The sequence below is a fragment of the Tachysurus vachellii genome, chromosome 16 (genome assembly GCF_030014155.1).
Source record: "Tachysurus vachellii isolate PV-2020 chromosome 16, HZAU_Pvac_v1, whole genome shotgun sequence".
NCBI classification, from domain to species: domain Eukaryota; kingdom Metazoa; phylum Chordata; class Actinopteri; order Siluriformes; family Bagridae; genus Tachysurus; species Tachysurus vachellii.
Genome location: NC_083475.1, coordinates 9,448,867 through 9,471,011, shown reverse-complemented (window position 1 = coordinate 9,471,011; position 22,145 = coordinate 9,448,867). Strand labels below are relative to the sequence as shown.

Sequence of the window (22,145 nt, the reverse complement as noted above, 5' to 3'; positions counted from 1 at the left end):
ATTTGCTGCTTTCTTTGGTGTCAACTGTTTTGGTCATTTTTATAGTTACAAGGTGAAATGAAGTAAAAGTGGCTGTTGATTTGTAAATATGAAACACAAGCATTGATGTGAGTTGCACCATTTCCTCCATCTCTTCACAACTCTTAAACCTGGGGTTTATGAGAGAAGCTTTCTAGCCTTTTAAACAGTATTTTTATGTTTATGAGAGGTAGAATGAAGCCAGAAAACTCAGAGGATTCCCACATGGACACAGAAGGAAATTTAAAACTCCACACAAACAGTAATCACTCTTCTGTGTTTATTTATGAACAAATCTGAAGTACTAAGCATGTGTATTTCTGTCATGTTATCAGATCGAGCACTCAACATAGTGAGAATTTAAAGGGTTTATCTTAACAACGCAGGCAGCAGGCCAGTTTCAGACTTGTTTTGTCGTCTTTGCTAACATCACTCGCTGTGGTAAACTGAGTAATTTGTTTTAGTTAGATTAGTATTAAAGCTTTGTGCTGCACTTTACAGAATTTTGCTCGTTTTTTTTTTTTTTGTATTGTTTTGTTTTGTTTTGACTTTGCTGGTGCATATGCATTCCTGAGTGCTGCAGGGATGATGTATTTTTGTTGAATAGAATAGAAACCTGTATTTTTGTCACATATAAATTACAGCATAGTGAAATTCTTTCTTTGAATATCCCAACTTTGGAGGTTGGGGTCAGAGCAACACTGCTTCTGGAGCAGAGAGGGATAAGGGCCTTGCACAAGGGCCCAACAGTGGCAGCATGTCAGTGATCCTCCAATCAAATGAACCCTGATCTATTTTGGAATATTGCACTAAATAAGCCCCATGACTATCACAGATTTACAGAAAAGCCTGTGCTCTTTTTGTGGTTCATAAATAAAGTGTGAATATAAACCAAATGAGGCTGTAGTAACGAGTTTTTTTGTTTGCCTTTTCAAGACCTGTAAAATCTTAAGAAAATCATAAATAAAGTATTACTGGTGTATTTTCGTTGCAGAATAAAACATAAAAACATCTTGAGCTTGTGTTAAGCACAGACCTTATTTCAGACATTTATCAAAAACCTGTTAAAAAATACAGGAAGCGCTAAAATGCTAACTCAAGATCACGGCTTCATTCCTGGGATGAGTTTTGTTTTATTGTTCCGTACTGGATATCAGTCAGTGCAAAAGATATATATTCATTGTCATTGAATATATATATATATAATTTTGTTTGTTCATTTAGCTAATTTTAACTTTTTTGTTTCTTTCTCTCACATCAGGCCTGACCAAACCCCTAGCCGAGTGTTTAGTGGATGTTGAGAGTATGGATATCTTCCCTGTGGGCTGGTGTGAAGCTAATGTGTACACTCTAACACCTTTACGCAAGGCAGTGTGTGAGTATGAGATGTATCTCTACTCCTTTTAGTGTCTCAGAGTCTCTCACACTTCTCTCTCTCTCTCTCTCTCTCTCTCTCTCTCTCTCTCTCTCTCTCTCTCTCTCTCTCTCTCCTAATCATATATTTTGGAGTTTCCTGTCCCTCCATCACCCACTTTTGTAAAATTACCATAATCATGAATCAACACTGAATTCCCTCCTAATATTGAAGTGTATAGAGAAATATAAGGGAGGATATTTTGGATGACAAATTATTTACAAATAAAAACACTACAACTTTTGATCGCATAAGTATTCTCCCTCATTTCATTGAAAGCCCTATAATAGTCCATTCAATCATAATGTCACATAATATTTACTTGCGTGCAATTAAAGTGTCAGATGATCTCAATATAAACACTTCTGGAGTTGAAAATACAATACAAAACAAGAAACTGGAACAATTTTGTTAAAAAGGCATCGATAAGGGTTTGGTTATTCGAATCCAAATTGTCTGCACTTCCAGTAGAGCACTTTTATTTTCATTACTAAAAGAATAAGGTAGAACCATGGGTCAGTGCAGAGGAGAAGCAAACAAACAACTAAGTGAACAACACATAATGACATAATAAATATCCCAAGCACGTATCCAGGCTGTACCACTACACAATGTGGGTGTTCAAGGGGGTGAATACTTATACAATTAATGTTTTTTATATGCATGTAATAGCTTTTATGTCACATTCTTTAGGTCAATCTGTAAAGAAGATTGCTGTGGTGCAGCCGGAGAAACAGTAAGTTAACTGGAAAGTTCAGACTCCGTCTCTGCTTACATTTATATCCAAATAATTTATACATGCTCTTCCACTTCTCCGTACCATTGCGCTAAGTTTTACAAGATTAATGGCGCAGAGACATCAGCGTTTTAATCCTGTGTGCATCTGTGCTCGCGTAACAGAGTCATCCCAGTCTCAACAAAGTTCTGTTTCATTTCCCCTCGATGCTACGGCCTCCGAACTCGCTTACAGGAGGAGACACTAGCGTTCTGCTTTCACTCGAAAATATGACGCTTTTTGCTTTCAGTCTAAAATCCTGACGCAGTCGGACTTCCCGGAAATGTTTAACCATTTTCATAAACCTTTTTTTACACCTTTGGTATGTTAATGTCAGACAGGTTTGTGAATGCGTGTGCTAATGTAAAGATGTTGATTAGTTATAGTACATTAGGATGGTGGTTAATGATCATGTTTGTGTTGCAGATTAGCTCCTCCACCCAAAGAAACTGTCTCTCTGGACCACTGCCAGTCTGTTGCCATGGACACAGGTTGTTTCTTATTTAATGTTTCAAACATGACATTTGTTATAAGACAGTGTTGTAGAAGTGGTAAGATTTGTCTAATTACAGTCTCGTGAATTTGATGGGAAATACTTCTGAATCTTAGAGTGTGTTTCAAGTCATGTTGGATCATATTTACGAGTTGAAGCCACATTAATGCCACCACAAAGTTGTAATTACGAGTAGGAAGCTCTGGATTTTCTTTGAGCTCAGAGTTTCTAAGTTGGGCTGTGTCAATGAGGCAACATTGTGAAATTAGTGGAGACAAGTTTATTTGTCTCAGAAGCTGATTTCAGTTATTTTATGTTGTTACGTGTTTGGTTTATGCAGCATGTTAAAGAAATACAAGCAAACTGGTTAACATTCAAGAATCTATTGGAGGGAAGACGTTTCATATTCTTTGTCTTTATTTTCCAATAGTAGAAATAAAAAATAAATTTCTTTCAAGATAATTAAGAGAAGGTTCACCTCCAACTCGCTCTAACCGAATCGATTTAAACCCCCTTGAAGTTGTAATTACTTCCCAACTCGTAAATATGAACTTGCCCAGAGGTCTTAAACACACAGCTCTAGTACATCAAAAAAGACATGTCTTTTTGCCCATGTTTCTTAGCTTATAGTTTTTTTTATGTGACTTAATCACGATTTTAGGCAGTTCATCTATTGTATTATGTAAAGTGACAAACAATGCTTATAGGTTTGCCCTAGCTAAAGTGGATAATTGTTGAACAGGAAGGTATTTATGATTTACCCTAAATGTGTGAGTTAAACTAATAAAAACATTCCTTGCATGACGATCATGTCTTGATCTGAGTCTCAATTGGTCTGTGTGGCCAAGGGTGTTTTTTTTCTTGCCGGTTTTTGATTTGGGGAATGTTGCTTGTGTGTGGTTTGAACATACAAATAATTTTACAACAGCAGAGCAAATGAAGCACCACGCACCGGTCATACGACAAGTCTCAATTTTTCAGACGTTCTCTGATAGACCATTTTGTTTACCAGCTCTACTTCCTGGTGTCACGAGCAAACTTTATTTCCTCTTCTATTTAATATGTACACACCTCCCTTGACATTTGCATTACTTCAATGACAGTAAACATTTCATCAAAGCAAAGAAATAGTTTGCTCTAGCCTTTGCACAACCTTTAAAACGGCCATGTTTTTTTTTTTTTTTGCTCTTTGAACAATAGTAATTTATTTATTTTTTTGCTCTCTAACGTTATTGATTACAGCTCTATTCTTTAAAAAAATAATAAATATGTACTGCATGTCAGATCTAGTCCTATTTAGAGTTGTAATGTGTGTCATTTGTTTATTACAGTTTCAGTAAATGGAAAGTACTGCTGCTCTCAGATCTTTGTGAATCATCACTGTTTTTCTGGGCCATACCTCAACAAGGGAAGAATCGCTGAGTTACCACAAGCTGTGGGGCCTGGCAAGTGTACACTGGTCCTTAAGGAGGTAGAGTGGCAGTCCCTGGTGTAGAGTGTGTGTGTGTGTGTGAGTGTGAGACAAAGGAAGAGAATCTGTATAATATGAAATTGTCAGAAAGAGGAAAAGAGCAATGGAGAGATAAACAAAGATATATGTTATGATATAAGTCTGCATGCTGATTCTTTTTTGCTTGTGTGTGCATGCGTGTGTGTGTGTGTGTACTTGTGAGATAAGCCAACATAGTGAGATTCTTCATTCAGAAAGCCTTGTGTGTTGTGTGTTGTGCAGGTACTGACGATGTTGATCAACTCGGCCTACAAGCCTAGCCGTGTTCTCAGAGAGCTACAGTTGGTGGTCGATCCACAGTGGAACTGTCTGGAGGAAACCCTCAAAGCCAAGTACGGACAGACACAGATACACACACAGAAGACATGCTGTCAATTGCACTCAATTTTTTGAACATTTCAGCTGTCTATCACATGATAAAATAAGTCAATAAAGTACAGATTTTTAGCATTGAGTGTATTTACAGCCAAATTGGTTGAAAGACCAAAAGAAATGGGAAATTATGAAAATTGGCTGCTCAGTTGTACCCCAGCCCTAAACCTAAACCCTAACTCTACCCTAACCACAGCCCCAGGCCTAATCCTACCCCTACCACAGCCCTAACCCTGCCTCAGGCCTAACCCACTGCCTTGTCTTATTATAACCTTAACATCCACATGCTGATTCTATATATATATCTGATCACAAATAAACACTGCAAGCTGCCAGCCTCCTTCTGTACAGAGAGTACAGAATTACTCTTTCTGTCTTTTCTTTTTCAGCTTATAGGATTTGATAAGATCTCAAATTAGATCTCACCTGTTGTTTGGCAGAGGAAATCCAACTTACATTAATTGCATCCTAAAATGTTAGCTGTATATAATTTTTATTTAGCAATTCAGCATTTTAGCTATGTAGCATGCAGCAAGCAACATATCAAATTGTCCTGGGTTTCACATAGGCTTCATTGTTAAGGGCTTTGCATTTCTGTGCCGTGACAAACAAAATACACAATACTAATATGCAACAGCATTGCACTCAAGACACTGCAACATATTTTTTTATACATGACAGTAGGTCTCCGTGTGCAATAAAATTGAGAATAGAAACCCCGTATTTCTAATGAACAGAATCATTTGCATAATCAGAAAGCCAATTTGCATACTCATGCATGCACATATTTAATAGACTTGAGCAGTGCAAAATTTTCCATTCCAACAGGCCTTTTTTTTTACTCCATCTTGGCTTTGTTAGCATACTGGGGACGTAGTCAGTGGATTTGTGGCTTTGTGTGTTCCTGCAGGTATAAAGGGAAGAGTTATCGCGCAAGTGTGAGGATTGTGTCTTTGGCTGAGCAGGTGACAGATTTCTGCCGTAGAGTGTGTACGAGACTGCAGTGCTGTCCAAACCTGTTCGGTCCTACACTCATCTCGGAGAAGTGTCCAGAGAACTGCTCCACACACACCAAGACCAAGTATAGTAAGTGTCCAAATGTTAAGTGGAAGAGACTGGAAAGAAGAGAAGGGACAAAAACTATTAAGAGAAGGAGATGCATATTAAGAGTGGGAAAGGAGAGACAGGATATTTTTGGAGAGACAGATGCAGACAGATATATTAGGAAATAGAGAAATATAAACAGATACGAGAAGAGGGAAAGAGAGAGTAGAGAGGAAAAACAGAGGGAAAAAAAAACAAGAAAGAAGAAACAAATATAGAGTAAATATATTTTATATACACATGATATTATGCGTGTTATATAGAGTACGTTCAATGATTCAGGACGTCGATTCAGAAAGAAAATCAGCAACTATTATTACAAACGCTACCAATGTTTATTTATGAATGAACAACACATGGAGCGTGTAAGGTTATGCATAAGTGTCTAAGTTTAGCTATAAACAGCTATAAACTGTCAACCCTTTACCAGCCTCTGTTTTTATTCCTTCTTAAAGTTAATAAGGCAGTTTATTTACTAAGAAGTCCTCTGTCCTAAAGAAATTCCTACTTGACTTTTACTAGAACCAAGCACTGATACCGGGGACTTCTTATGCAAAGTATAAACAAATGTCTCCAAAGGGAAAAGTTCAGCTGATCAAGAATTACATACATTATTCAAGGAGGCAGTTCTAGGAAAATAATCCATACTGGGATGGTGTATGACTGTAAACAGCCTGAAGTGGATTTTTTTTTGTTTTTTAATGCATGGTATGGAGTGTGTACTGTAATTCTACTCAAATCCAGTGATTTTTTTTAACCATCTCTTTCTCAAATATTTTACCAGGTATGTCATATTATCTGTTGCACAGATTACCAGATATTTACTGTGTTTACTCATTAATATATAATCAAATTCCAAGGTCTAGTTGCATAGCATCAGATCTAGACTAGTGTGAAGTAATAAAGTAAAACAGATGTGCACTAAATTTAATTACGCAATCTGATCTAGTAACTAATGACCCGCTAACTTGTAGTAACTGACTATATGTGGACATTTCATTTATATGGACTGTTACTACTAATATATTATTAACACTGAGATAACATGAAATTATGCAGCGAGTCGATGCTTTATTTTCTGTGCAGCCTTCCTGTGAAGACCCTCACTTGAACATCTCTTGTATTTAAATGTTCTGGTTAAAATGCCTGTGTTTTGTAGCACATTATTATGGAAAGAAGAGGAAAGTTGGCCGTCCCAGTCTGGGGGAGTGCACCAAGGACGGCGACACGGTCAAACCGGCCCGTCGCAGAAAAAAACGTAAAGCCGTCTTTGTTCAAAAGAAGCGGCGCTCTACTGTTACAGGATACCACGCCATGGAGTCACCTCAGGTCTCACACACACACACACACACGCACACACACAAACCTCACGTTCTGCTAAATAAAAGCAATTGTTTTAGATTTTAATATTTTTTTTTTTATCAAAATGCCTAGTACAGTTCATCCATACACTTTACTGATTAGTATTAACCTTACACTGTAACCTGTAACCTGTTCCACAACATATCCTGTTACTTCTTATTTCTTCTTATTTCTATTCAACGTAATGGATTTTAAGTCCTCATAGTTAAAAGTATGATGTAATCATTAGACCTAATTACTAGAATAAGTTTTAAATCCAACTGTGCGCAAAGAACAAATGACTCTCATCTGATTTCATTCATACTGTTTTAGCCTTGTTTCCTTATGGAAAATCCATTTACTTCTTTAAATAATTAATGTCTAAATTCTAAAATCTAGAAAATCGAAAATCATTCTCATAACTTTGCTCTTCTCCTTACAGGACAGTGATGATTTTGATGATTTTGATGAAGAGGAAGAGGAGGAGTCGTACAGTGGGGAAAGCTCCAGCTTGGAGCTGCGTGAAGATGCTCCTGTGAGCCTCTCTACACGGCGAGGCCGACCCTGCAGGTCGCTCACGCTGCCCGGAACCGAGACGTCCACAGAGAGGCCATCGCTGCGCAGATCAACGCGCACACACTCTTACACACACAACCAGGCAGCCAAGAACACACACACAAAGGTGAGACAACTATCTGCACTATCAATGTTTGTGAAATAATATCACTGGTTAATTCATTAGCTGGAGCATTCATGCAAAATCCACTTCATTCGGATGAACATTGTGGGCTAAACAGGACAATCGAAGGAAATAGCACAGATAAAAGTAGTGGTTGTCTGAGGTAGCTTACAGCCACAAGATTTACTACATGTCACTTTTAGGAAGCAGCTTTCAGCTTTTATCCGTCGTTTTTGTCATTTTCATTGCTTTTTATGCAGTTTTGTGCCTGTCACTAAAAATAATCAGCTGTTCCATACACACTTTTTTACAAATGCCATTTATCAACATAGTAACTTGTGTGTTGCCTGCAATTCTTACACACAACTTTTATTAAACTTGGATAAATAAGGTCCACATAGAGGAATATCCATACTGAAAAAAACATATTGGTACTCATATCAATCTGTCTTTATGATCAGTGCATTCGTTAAAAGGATTTCCACTTGTACATATAATTACTGTGTGCGTGTGTGTGTGTGTGTGTGTGTGTATGTATACAGACGACACATGCAGAAGAGGAAGAGAGCCGCTTGGTTCTAGAGAAGAATCCTCTGGAGTGGAGCGTGTCAGATGTAGTCAACTTCATCATGTCTACAGACTGTGCCTCACTAGCCAAGATTTTCCAAGATCAGGTATACACACACGCACACACACACAAACACACACACATACACACACACACCGAAATACAGTGCATACAGTGAAGATTCATTGTCTTTGTCTCTTTCTCTTTATAGGACATCGATGGCCAGGCCTTGTTGTTGCTGACCCTTCCCACTGTTCAGGAGTGTATGGATCTAAAACTCGGCCCTGCTATCAAACTCTGTCACCAGATCGAGCGCGTTAAAGTGGCCTTCTACTCCCAGTATGCTAATTAAGATAACACAGACTAACATCTATTTCTCTCAGTGGATAAACACACTTGATACACAGTGCTCAGGGCCTGTCATAAAATAAATAAATAAGTAAAAATACACAACTGGCCATATGCTGCAAAGCTGAAAGCACAGTGCTTTCCTGAAGAACTCCTGCTGTTGAACTTCTGCTGAAGAACTTCTGCTGAAGAACTTCTCCAACCCCTCAGCTGTTTATGAGGAATGGATGAAACGGGATGTCAGGGTGGACAACAGATGACGGCTCTTGAAGAAATAAGAAGTGACAGTACAGATATTCTGCATGTTTGTTTGTTTGAGGTAACTGAAGCAGATGCTTGAAAGGATCATTTCTGCTATAAACAGCAATATCAGGACAACAGGGTGTTTCTCAATAACAAATATGAGAGCATTCTCACAAAGATATCTTACTAACTCGGGTCAATTTGACGTTCTGCGTGCTCGCCTTTAGCGCTTACAGCTTCTGGCATCCTAAGCCATGAAATTAAAGCTTGCTAAGATTGGTGTTAGACTTGACACATGACTGTGTGCACTACACTACGATCAGGTGCAGTGGCTTGATAAATATATATTTTTAAATCTAACAGAAATGACCTGGGGCAATCATAAATCAAACATTTTTAATTTGAATTGATAATTTAAATAGATTATTATCCAAAAAATGAGACGTGTGCTGAGGTGTAAAAATAATGAACATTTTGAAGGTTAAATGATTTAAATAGGCTATCAAGGTGACTTTGATCATCATCAGTCAGTCACATATTACATTTACATCATTTAGCAGACACCCTTATTCAGAGCGACTTACTTTTTTTATCTCATTTTTTATACAACTGAGCAATTGAGGGTTAAGGGCCTTGCTCATGGTCCCAGCAGTGGCAGTTTGGTGGACGTAGGAATCGAACTCACAACCTTCCGATTGGTAGTCCAACACCTTAACCACTAGGCTACCACATCCCACATATCAATTGGAGTCTTCTAAAACGAATCGTATCATTTCCTTTCAGATTCAGTGGCATAGTCAAAAATAAAATTTTTATCAAATCGTGTCACGTGCATGCCTGAGATTTACACTCCTGGTGTGAATGCAGCACAAATGCAATGCACATTTAGTCACATACTACACCAGGGGTCTCCAAACGGCTGATGTAGGTGGAGGTTTTCATTCCAATCAAAACTAGTTCCACCTGTTCATCATTTTGGCTGAGGTTTCTTCTTGGTTAAAATGAAAACTTACACCTACACATGACCTTTCTGGATACGACTACACGCCCGCTCTAGAGGATTTAAAAATCTTTCCACTTGGAGCCACGTCAAAGCCAAATCATACCTCAATAGCCACTGACCACTTCCTCTTGTTCTGAACAACAAAATAGAGTACAAGCAGAACATACTCTAAAAAAAATTTAAAGCGGCATTATAGAAGGTAAAAAACTATATACAGCTGTTAACACGATCTTTTAGAGAAAATTCACATTCATAGATACTTGCAGCATTCACACTGGTATTGCACCATTTTTTTTTTTTTCAGATGTGCACAATCAACGTGATGTAAGAATGCAGAATATGTGTACCAACCATCTCACATATGCACACGCACTTATAAGAGCCTAATGGCTAATCCTAATTTCACAGGATTTTATTGTTAGCTAGCTGATCTAAGCTAAGCCTTGTCTGTTCATCACTGCATTGCAATAAATTACAGCTCTCTCAGTTCATTCAGGTTAGTCATGTAGCTGATGAATCACTAATTCGTGGGAAGCACCCAGCTGTTTTAAACATTTTTACATACTTAAGGAGAGGAACTGAACTTTGGCAGTGGAGCATGACGTACAGCAGTACACAAGAACAAACAAGAACACATTGAGAAACACCCAATATTCCTGTTAAAAACTCTGATTCACCACCACATCTGTCTGCATTTCCCCTTCAAAGACCAAACGATATATTTATAAGTATATTTAGACTCGAAGGATCAGTGTATAAAATTAAATAATATATTTGAGATATTTATTTTGGCCTGATGAACAGGTGCTCTCATGTTGGATTTTTTTTTTTTTTTCCTTTCATTTTGTTGATTTTATTTTTTCCTTTATTCCAAATTGGGAAAGTACAAATTGGTTCACTGTTGTTTGTATCTACTGCTTTGTACAAAAAAAAAAAAAAAAACAGTGGACACTGTATGGAAATATCATCTATGCAAAAACAAGACTTTTCCTATGGTCATTTTTTTCTACTTTGCTGTATGATATGATGCTTTCTTTAAAACTTCTTTGTAAATAGGTTGTGTACTAATTTTATTACCTAACTAGATTTTACTATTTTAATACAACATTGTGATGCACTGAAAAAAAGGAGCTGGAATTTTCCCTTTTGTAATGTATTATTATTATTATTATTATTATTATTATTATTATTATTATATGCCAGAAACAGAACGTATCCTAATTACCAAGGGGGAAAAAAAGGTCAGCGCAAGTAGAACCATTATAACATGGCCAATACAATGGCATAGAAATCCAAATATCCTGTGACTATTTACACATTTGACTAAAATGATACAATTGATGAATGATGCTGTAAATCACCAACTGCCCGTAAAATAGTGAAGAACTTTTCAGACAACATGGAGTTTTTTTCTTTAACGACCACGAAGTGTTTGTGTTATATACAGTCCCAAAGCAAATTCACTGTTTATTTTGGGTTTTTTTTTATAGACTGAAGCTTTAATGGTTTGAGATCAAACGATGAATTTAAGAGGAAAGTTTAGAATTTCAGTTTTTATATGTAGATGGTTTAAATGGCTGCACATTTTGTATCAGACCCCTCCACTTTTAGACAAAATGTGACTGACGGGTGTGTTTCTTGTTATCAAGGTGTGTCCTGTTTAAGCAGTAAATAGATCTGAACATTTACTTTTGGTTTTAGCCTTTAGTTTCACCTATCAAGACTGCATTCGATGTTGAGAGACCTGTTTGTGTTAGAAAGCAAGCCATTTTGAAGTTGAGGAAAGATGGAAAATCAGCCAGAGGCATTGGGGCATAGACATGTTATGAAATAAGCCAGTGTTGTACTGAGGAACGGACATGGAACCGGTCGGCAAAAACAGGAAAACAACACCAGTTAATGATAGAAACATTGTGTGAGCTGTGAAGAAAAACCCAGAAACAACAGTCAGAGACCTCAAGGACAACCTCCACAGGGCAGAGGTGAGACGGGAGACAGTGTCATAATTCAAGGTGTCACAATCCACCATTGGAAGCAGACTTTCACAGCAGAAACAAAGAGACCACACTATAAACTACTCACCAGTGAGAATCACGAGGCCAGATTGGAATTTACACAGAAAGACAAATGAGACCCAAAAGTTCTGAAACGAAGAGGAACCTCTACCAAAGTGATGGAAAGGCCAAAGTGTGGAGAAAGAATGGATCTGTTCATGATCCAAACCATACAAGCTCATCTGTAAGACGTGGTGGTAGCGTCATGGCATCTGCCAATTTAGAGAGAAATGCATCCAATTTAATTTAGGACAAACGTCAACGGGCAGAAAAACAATGTTACTGCCAATACAAAGGAGAACTTTATCAGGGAAAATGTTTTAGTCAATCACCAGACCAAGTCAATCACCAGACCGTAAACAAATAGAGCAGCATTTCTCTGAGGAGACTAAATGGAGAAAGCCCCAAAACAAACAACTGAAAGAAACTGTAATAGAAGCCTGGATAAGCATCACAAAAGGAGAAACATACGTGATATCAAACGAGCCACAAGCTTGATGCAGTTATTGCAAGCATGGGATATTCTACCAAATATTAAGTGTTATTTATTTTAATTGACTTCAAGTCTTATTTGTTACTATATTTTGTGCACTTAAACAATGAGTGTTCTGATATAAAAGATTTTATGTTTTTCAACACATTTACAGATAAAATCCAGGAAATAAAAGCTGAAAATCGAAAGTCTTGTCTCATATCCATATTTTGCTCTTTTTGGTTTATAGCATAAAGAAATGAATTGGCCTTGTCGTTCCAATAGTTTCGGAGGGGACTATAATTACAGTTGGAAAATATAGATTATGTAGCTAGATACCGATATCAGATTTTTATAAAACAAATTTATCATGGTTAAGACTTTGTATTCACATGACGATATTGTATTTGTTTAAGAAAAAGATTCCGCCGCATCAAATGCAACTAAAACGTTGCATTCACATGCTTACTTGTGGATTAGTTAACTTGAAAATTTCTGTAGTGAAGATATGTAGACGCAATAACAGTATTTAGTAAATATCACCTGCCGACTGGTTCTCTGAAGCCGGATTATGGGATTAAATATTTAAAATGCACAATGCTTACAAAAATATTATATATTACAGATTGTTCTGGAAAAAATGTTAGAGGTGCTTTTTTATCCAAATAATATACAGGAAGAATGTTAACAAAAGGAAATGACAAAAACAGAAATGTTATGATAAACATGATTCATGGCTTGCATTTAATAAAAATCCAGTCAGTTGTTGTTTACAGGCTAAATTATGGAGAGCTCAATTAAGTTAAAATAATCAAATGACTAAATGCTGTCCTTTATATTACATTAAAAATGACTCACAGGACACGGCACTATCAATGTTCATACACGCATGATAGACCGCAGAAAGCAAAATAAACAGCAGGCTAAGCAAGCTTTTTTGAAGAAATACTTAGGAATTATTTACATCTAATAGAGTTGATAGTTCTGTGTACTGAGTCATAAGGAATCTAAATCTGTCACAGTGGAAATTCAGCAGAATTTACTGAGATAATGCAGAGCCCTACCTCGTCTGATGAGGTCATAAAGTAAATGTGACTTTTCTAGCCCTGTAGTGCTTGGTGCATCAGCACAATATGGTAATAAAGATACACAACATCCATCCATCTGTTTTCTGTACAGCTTATCCTACTCAGGGTCACAGGAAGCCTGGAGTCTATCCCAGGGTGTGGCAACCCATCACAGGCCACAATCACACATGCACATACTTACACATTACAGGAAATACGCCTAGTATTTACCACAGTGGGCAGAGATGGGAATCGAACCCCCAGCCTTAAAGGTGTAAGCCAAATATTCTAACCATTAACTAAGCTGAAACAAAACAAGCACAGATGAGTATCTAGATCACACAGAAACGTGAATGCAGTGTATTTATTATTCTCAGCCGAAATTTGAACATTCACATTATTTCTTTTTCCCCGTACTGTATGTACTGAAGCAGATCAACCAATGCAGGTGTAGTGTCTGATTTCTAATTTATATCACATCACTCGATATTGTTTGTCTCAGTAATATCATAAGATGTTTCATAAACTCATTTATAATACAAGAATTAATGAAGCCATGAAAGAAAAGGTCAAATAAAAACAAGAAAATGTTTTTCTATAGTTAAGGTACTCTGGGAAGGTATGGCATGAATGGAAGATAATTGGTTTGTGCTCAAAACTGGTTTAGTTATTTATAATTACTCCCTTTTATAAGACCTGATTAAAAATCTCTACAGATAACTGGTAAAAATGAGCTTGTCTTAATGATTTTGAATGAGTTAAGTTCATTCTTTCATTCATTCATTCATTCATTCTCATTAACTGCTTTATCCTGGTCAGGAAAAATCACAATAGATCTCATTAACACTTTGCACTAGAGTGTGCAATGCCAGTATGTACTGTATGGCTGAGTCATCTCTCTACTCTGCTGAGTTTGCTCCAGAGATAGAATTCCAGCTGTTACAGTATTTTTTCTTGAATGTGTTGCCATTCATTATTTTTTCAATCAAGTTGTGGGAAAATTGTCCTTCTGCTACATCATACCGTTGCTAGGCAACATGCTTTTCGGTTCGCTGTCTAAGGGTTTGATAGTAAGGCTGTCCACTTATATAGAATTGATGAGAAATGCTTGACAGTTTTATGTTAAAGTAGCATCCTGTAGCACACACGCTCTATCTGAAATACTCGGTGTACTCACGTTGCATAATATGCAGGGTGTCTTAGCCAAAAGAAAAGTGAACATCGTAACAGTGTGAAAATTGAGAGTTCTGAGTGAAATAAGAAAAAAATGCAGTATAAATATTGTCTATAAAAATAAAGGCAGGAATACTTTCAACTGTTTAAGGTAGTGTTATTAGGAACTAGAGGAGGTTTCCCATTTTCTTGCTGATATTGTTTTGACTGCACTTTGATGGCCTTTGTCACTGAATATTACAAACCCAGAAAGCATGCACACTGGGCCAAATGAAACTGTAATCTGGTGCATCTGGCCATATATATGAAACACTGAACATAAACTACTTATCTTGTGCAATGTTTCAGAGCTTTCTTATCAATAAAGTAACTCTCAGGCCGTCATGGACAAAGATCTTACCGTGAGATCTCATGAAATCTAATGTATCCAGAACAACCCTGTGAGCGGGGAAGGCCCGCAGGTGCTCATTAATTTTTGTAGTAATACTGCATATGTTCATGCAATTATTCATTCAATTCAAGAGCTTCAGATACTGTTCATCAAAACAAGGAAGAATGTGATCTAACAAGTGAGTTTATCTCTGACATGATTGTTAGTGACAGGCTGGGTTAATTATTTTAAAAACTGCTAATGTCTGTGTTTTTTTTTTTTTTTTTTACACACAGCAGTCTCTAGAGTTTGCACAGAATGGTATGGAAAAAAAAACTGTGAGTGTCAGATTTTCATTTACAAGAGAGGTCAGAGGAGAATAGACAGACTGGATGGAACTGTCATTAAGGCTAGACAGTACAACGGTAGAAAATAACATCATCTTCCACTCCTGACAGCCAGGAAATAGTGGACACAGGCTCACCCAAACTGGACAGAAAGACCAGATGACATTTTTCCAAATCTTTTTTTCAAACAGCCCAGATTTTATGTAGAATGTTGAACAAGGCATGTGCAAGGCTAAACTGGAAGCTAAGTAAGAACAAATGCCTAAACTATACCTTTATTGATGAACACTGATTTCTAAAACTGGGTTGATAAAGCAGCAGTAGGGGAGGAACAAGTCAATGCGGTTAAGCCTCTTTTCTGTTTAAAAAATGCTTATCGGAAATCAACAAAGTTTACTCTCAAAACCCGGCCTGTGAATTTCACCACAATGAATATGAAAGGTTAAACCACATTCTCACGCAGAGGCACAGTCCATAGTAATCATGCATTTATTTGTTCTAGGCATATTTATACTATTAGACAAACAAAGGATTATTTATTATATTTAGAAAAAGAGAATGTGGCATTAATAAGCTGTATTGATTTCTTCCTGTACTCTGAATGAGGCTTTTCATGCTTTCATATTTCAATAACGGCTCATTATTCAGTCTATTTTTCTCTGTAAAATCAAATTGCATGAACGGGACTCAAGAACCTTACTGAACACTTTTTAAATGTGAACAAGTGTGCAAGCAAGATTAGCAATTATTGCCCCTTTGTGTAAACATAAATAGATTTCATGTAGAGAAACATTTATATTGTATAAACCTGTGACTTTAATGTGCACTAGAAAACCCATTGCTTTTAACTCAGCACGCAATATAGAAATAATCTCATTATGGATGCATAAATACACCTCGGTGCAGTACAGGAGGAATGCCATAAGCTACAATTCACAACAGTATCAGTACAAGACATGATGTGTGTTGTCAGTTACAAGCCACATCACCTGAAATGATAGACTGTCTATTCCAGCACAATATATATATATATCAATATGGTGTGCATGAGAGAGAGAGAGAGAGAGAGAGAGAGAGAGAGAGAGAGAGAGATTATGAGTATCTCTCACTGCTGTACATTGAAAACACAAAACAGAACAAGAGAATCTTGAATCTTTCTTGAATTTTCTATCAATTCTTAGTATGTGATCATACAGCCGGTATTTAGTTCACTGGCAGATAATTTTGGCTTCTTTTATAACATGATCAAAACCATACCGTAAAAAAAGTGCATGGAATACATAGATATCAAGTTATTTTCACTTGGAATGATATCATGTTTTGCAGTGATAGAGTGAATTGATTGATGGTTAATAATAATTCTAAACTATAGATAAGGTGATAGTGGTTATTTCCACATCAACAGCCCCAGCTTTGAAGTGCTCAGTTAACAATTTCTAATCTAATCTAAAGTGAATCTTAAGTGCTAACACTAAAAATCAGATGAAATCTGTGAGACTGAACACTGAACTGCACTCACTTGGTTCACAGGAAATGTGCACATAACTACACCTTGATAAGTGGATATGATAAGTGTATTCGTACATCATGACTTATCCGTTAATCTAGTGCTTGCGTCTTGAGACCATTGAGGTCGCATTTTCTGTCACTTGGTACCTACAATAGCCTCAAATCTCCAGTATAAAACTAAAGAACTACTTTTGTTGGAATTTCACATCAAGTTGGAAGATGTGATGAAAAATAAAAAATAAAAAATAAAAAAATTGCCTCTGGGAATGAGTCATTCTTGACACTTCAGTAAGATGACTCATTTTGAAAGCAATGCATTGTGAAACCCAAATGCCTAAACTGTGTGTGTGTGTGTGTGTGTGTGTGTGTGTGTGTGTGTGTGTGTGTGTGTGTGTGTGTGTGTGTTGATTTTCAGTATATTTTCATCTAATTTCAAATGCATGAATTCTTAATGATTGTTCTTGTATCTTTTTCGACATGTTTAACTGAAACTTACAGATTAAACAACGCCTGGGTTTTTATTCTATACCGAAAATGTATGAATTAACGAATGTCTAAGTGACAGGCTGGTGTGGAGGATGACCTGTAGTTAATTAGCCCTTAGTGTCTTTCTTGATGTTCTTTTCTCATCATCATTTGTTGCGTTAGTGCATATGTACATTAGTGATCCATTACAGTTACATTATGTTAGAAAAGGACGGCCTGCCTTTAGAGTCCTGCTTCCTTTTAAAGCTTTCTCGTTATTACCTCATGGCACCGTTATTCTATGGCACTGTTTCCCTCATAAATTATGAAATTCTGTATAATTTAAGAAAAAAAATTATGTGATCACAAGAAAATGAAATGTAAGATTATAAAAAATGTCTGTAAATATATCAATGTCACTAAGTGTAACAGGACAAAGTGTGTAACATCAAGTTAGAATAATTAGAGGGAGAGAGAGAGAGAGAGAGAGAGAGAGAGAGAGAGAGAGAGAGAGAGAGAATTCTAAGAGGATCATTAATGAAATCCATCCAAGTTTACTGTGTAATGCATTATGTATTTCGTTATACAAAATGTATTAAAGACATTAAATTACTGGTTTGTTGCTATGAGTTATATCCATTTTACATTTTTATTACTAATAATTACAGTTTTAGTAATTATTATTAGTAAATGTATTACCTTTTTTATTATTTATTATATTTAATATATTTATATATATACTTATATTTATTATAACTCTTGTTAGAATATCACGAGCACACATTATACCTCATTTTCATGTCATCACTGTTGACAATTCATCGGAAATAGAAACAATTCCTTCTAATTGTGAAGTCAGCATTCTAATGGAAATTTTTGAAAGTAGTCACTACTGGTGAATACAAATTATGGTTTATTGCACCTTTTGTGTATGTGTGTGAAAGAGACTCATTTCAGAATAAACCATGCAGAGAACCCATCCCATGTGCTAATATGTCCCAATATCTCTTGCTTTTGCTATATAATACACATCTGTGTACATTTCAGTTGTTTATCTTTGGTGGACAAGCTTCCAGAAGTCGTTCTTCTCTTCCTGAGACCTTTGCAGTTAAAGAGTGACTGATGTAGATTTCACATCTTGTATTGAAATGTTAATTGACCAGATTTTAAAAAGCACCTATGGGGAAAAAACCTCTTTCTTTCCTTCTCTCATCTCAAAGTTGCACATGCGTTGAAATTTATTTAACTGCACACATCTATGCATAACTATGTGCTCTATCCAGACTAGGATGGAAAATGTTCGAGTATCTATTGCATTTAACTATTTTATATGAGCAGAAAATCTGCCTCACATATGAGTCACAGTAGAGAATAGCATCTACCAAATGTAAACATGCCCAGTCTGGTTCTAAACCCAAACATAATCTCATTATTTCTTAATACAGTTGATCAAATATGACACTGATTGCAGTTGAAATTATCTGTAAATTGTTGAAATGTGCCTGAGAGTGGACAAGCACCATAAAAACAAGATACAATCTCATGTAATTACCACGAAAAGAGTCTTCAAGTCGCACATAAACATGTAAATGAATAAAAAATCTTTCTGTGTACATGTGCTATTTTAGTCTAATTAGCAGGCCCATTTAAATCAAGCTAAATGTAGCATTAAATCCATGAGAAAATTAATGATTACATGTAGATATCATCAAACAGGGAATTGTGTTAATTAGGCTGCATTTGAACCAGCATACGATGAAAGAAGGTATGAGATTGGCTCCAATACACAGTATTTCTTCACATTAATGCCAAAACAACTGATTATTTCAATTATTGCATTCAGATAATTAGTATCATATTTACTCTGATATGCTCAAATTGGGTATATACACATGTGTGTGTGTGGGTGTGTGTGTGTGTGTGAGTAAGAGTGAGAGTGAGAGCGAGAGAGAGCGATATCTGGGATGTTCCCAAATAGTCATCATCTCATTGGTTTCCTTGGCAACAGAAAGAAAAAGTGAAGGAACGTTCCCTCATGCAATGGCACATTTTACTCTCTCTCTCTCTCTCTCTCTCTCTCTCTCTCTCTCTCTCTCTCTCTCTCTCTCTCTCTCTCTCTGTAGGCAGAGCCCACCATGCTGTTTTCATTCTTCTTCCTTTTATTAACATTCCCTGGAACTGAAGAGGAAATATTCTTTCACAATAGTTCACATCAATCAAATAACTCATCACCGATGCAAAAGGCTTACAGTAAATTCACATTATATTACAGAAACAGGTCACGTACATACTGTATTAATCAAAAGTAGAGTAATATGTATAATGTATAGTCTAACAATATCTTTTTTCATTTCTACCTCCATGCCACCTAAATTGGTGTCAGGTGATGTCCAGTATACGTATGGCTTCCCTGATTGTTTTTATAATCAAAATACAATCTGCTCAAATAGTTTTAATGATGTTATTATTATTATTGTTATTATTGAGTTATCATGTCACTTTAAGGGAAATTGTTTGGGAAACACTTGATAACCAGACAACTATATAAATAAATAGTTATTATATAGAAATATTAAGTATTATTAAATTGTGATGTTAAAACAACTTATCGCTCGAATAAATTAATTATTGGTTCTTATTTCCCTTGTTTTTGATATTAGCAAAATGTTTGAGAAACCATGGGGTCTACATTATATCACAACATAAATATTTCTGTTTCTTTGCTTAAATATTAAATTAAAGATAATTGACCCTTTATGGCTATATGTAATGGTTAATTCAACATATAGACGCTAATAAACCTGCAACATGTAAAGTTGGACATGTTAATTAAGTATGAAAAGTGATGGCTCAACAATGATAGTGTTACATCTGAGCCTTTTACTGAGGCCTGTATTCTACCTACATGTTACTTTAGCTCCATCTGCTGTTAGAATAGTTTGAGTGCCATTTTTTCAATTAGCCTTTTTTTAATTTTTTTTACTTTATTCAAAAATGCACCTCATACTAAAATTGGCAGAATGTAAATAAATAAAACATTCATTTGAAATTCACAGTTCAGTCACAATGACGGTCAGGTTTTTGAGTAACATGTATATCTTATTATCATTACATTCACAGTAGACAGAAATCATTGTTATAATCCACCTGAGATTGATCAAACATTGGGGTTGTATACAATCATTATTTCAGTATTTAGAACTTATCATAGTGTAAAAACATCACTACTGATGTCTTCGATCTTCTTGATCTTAGTGCATTTTATATTGATGCCATATTCAAATTCAATTTTATTTGTATAGCGCTTTTAACAATGGACATTGTCTCCAAGCAGCTTTAGAGAACATAAACATAAAACATATTAATATAAAGATTAATACAATACAAAAGTTCAAGATTAATATTAGATATATTTAAATGTGTTTGTATTTAACCCCAGTGAACAAGCCTGAGGTGACTGAGGTCAGATACCTTGAGAGGAACCAGACTCAAAAGAGAACCTCTTGGGTGACACTGAAGGGTGTGATTGTAAATATCCAATATTATAATATACATATATTATAAAACCTTCCTGGACAGGCTTGGAAACTGGAATGTTACTCTGCTATTCATGTACAAATGCGAATAAAGTTACTCTTGATATAAAAAATATAATAAAAATATAATGTCCTACAAGGATCTCTGCTAGAGAGTATTGTTATTTGCACTATTAAGGCTTCTGTTGGGTGTAAATGTAAACATCTCATCTGCAAACATGATGTAGAGCTGTAATTGCAACAATTTTTGGGGAAAACAATAAACCTCAACGCAGCTTTACAGAACTTTAGAAATATTACAAAAAAGTACAAAAAGTTTAACATTATACAAAGATTCAAGATTAATATTAGACATATTTCAATATGTTTGTATTTATCCACATTAAGTAAGCCTGAGGTGACTGAGGTGACTGGTGAGGAAAAACTCCCTTAGATGGAAGAGGAAGAAACCTTGAGAGGAACCAGACTCAAAATGGAACCTCAGCCTTATTTGGGTGACACTAATTGTTATAAACACCAGAGTGTGTTTTTATGAATAATGTCCTTTCTAAATTCATATACACTCTAACAGTTGTGTATTGATTAGGATTAATTGTTGTCCTAAAATACCACATGGAGTTGGCATCTTCTCCTCAAATGTTCAAGATCCTCATGAAGAGGAATCCAACTGGAGCTGCGACATCTCTAGATGTCTCAGGATTCTCACAATGTTGGTCTCTTCTCAATGAAGGTCAGAAATTTTCTGGAACAACAATCCCCGGCTTCCTACATTTTAGGTTTAGGGTCTTTGAGGTGTGTAGAGGTCGTGCGTGGTCAATCACCTGTATATGAATGGAGGGTGGAGTCTGAAAAGTTCTATGTTTCTATGAGTGGCAGTGATCTGGATCCAATGGAGAGAGAGAAAGAGAGAGAGAGAGAAAATAAATATAATAAATAGCATAGAAAATAAAGATAATTTTCTGTCAAAACCTAGGGAATTTTTCAAAGACTTACTGTATATAAGAAACAGACTTATTTGTCATTTTGTACTGTATAATAGTACTCTTTGCTCTAATGATTGTACCGTAGTACTCTAGTACATTTCACTGAAGTACAATCAGATGTCACGCAAAGGCGGATCAGTTGCCCTTGTTTCCTTTTAATGTTTCCTCTGATTAGAGTTCCCCTTACTGATGTTGTCCCCCAGTTCCTCATTAAGGGTCCACATCTGATTTTTCTAAAATTACTTTGTGATAATGAATGAAATTGAAATTGATACCGTGGTAACTACAACTGTGACTAGAA

At 36.0% G+C, this 22,145-nt stretch overlaps 1 protein-coding gene across 4 annotated transcripts in view; it reads left to right on the top strand.

Moving 5' to 3' along the window:
- Nucleotides 1-11,604, top strand: part of sfmbt2 (Scm like with four mbt domains 2) — a 52,484-nt gene extending 40,880 nt beyond the window's left edge. For 3 of the 4 annotated variants that reach the window (XM_060889045.1, XM_060889044.1, XM_060889046.1), the window contains 10 exons: nt 1,280-1,393; nt 2,126-2,168; nt 2,634-2,698; nt 4,032-4,171; nt 4,433-4,542; nt 5,493-5,668; nt 6,846-7,015; nt 7,470-7,709; nt 8,249-8,380; nt 8,486-11,604. In XM_060889045.1, the coding sequence (XP_060745028.1) occupies nt 1,280-1,393; nt 2,126-2,168; nt 2,634-2,698; nt 4,032-4,171; nt 4,433-4,542; nt 5,493-5,668; nt 6,846-7,015; nt 7,470-7,709; nt 8,249-8,380; nt 8,486-8,626 (1,331 nt within the window). In that variant the 3' untranslated portion in view covers nt 8,627-11,604. Of the gene's footprint in view, nt 1-1,279; nt 1,394-2,125; nt 2,169-2,633; nt 2,699-4,031; nt 4,172-4,432; nt 4,543-5,492; nt 6,821-6,845; nt 7,016-7,469; nt 7,710-8,248; nt 8,381-8,485 lie in introns of those variants that run through there. The other variant, XM_060889047.1, reaches the window with a different exon arrangement.
- Nucleotides 11,605-22,145: the final 10,541 nt, after the last annotated feature.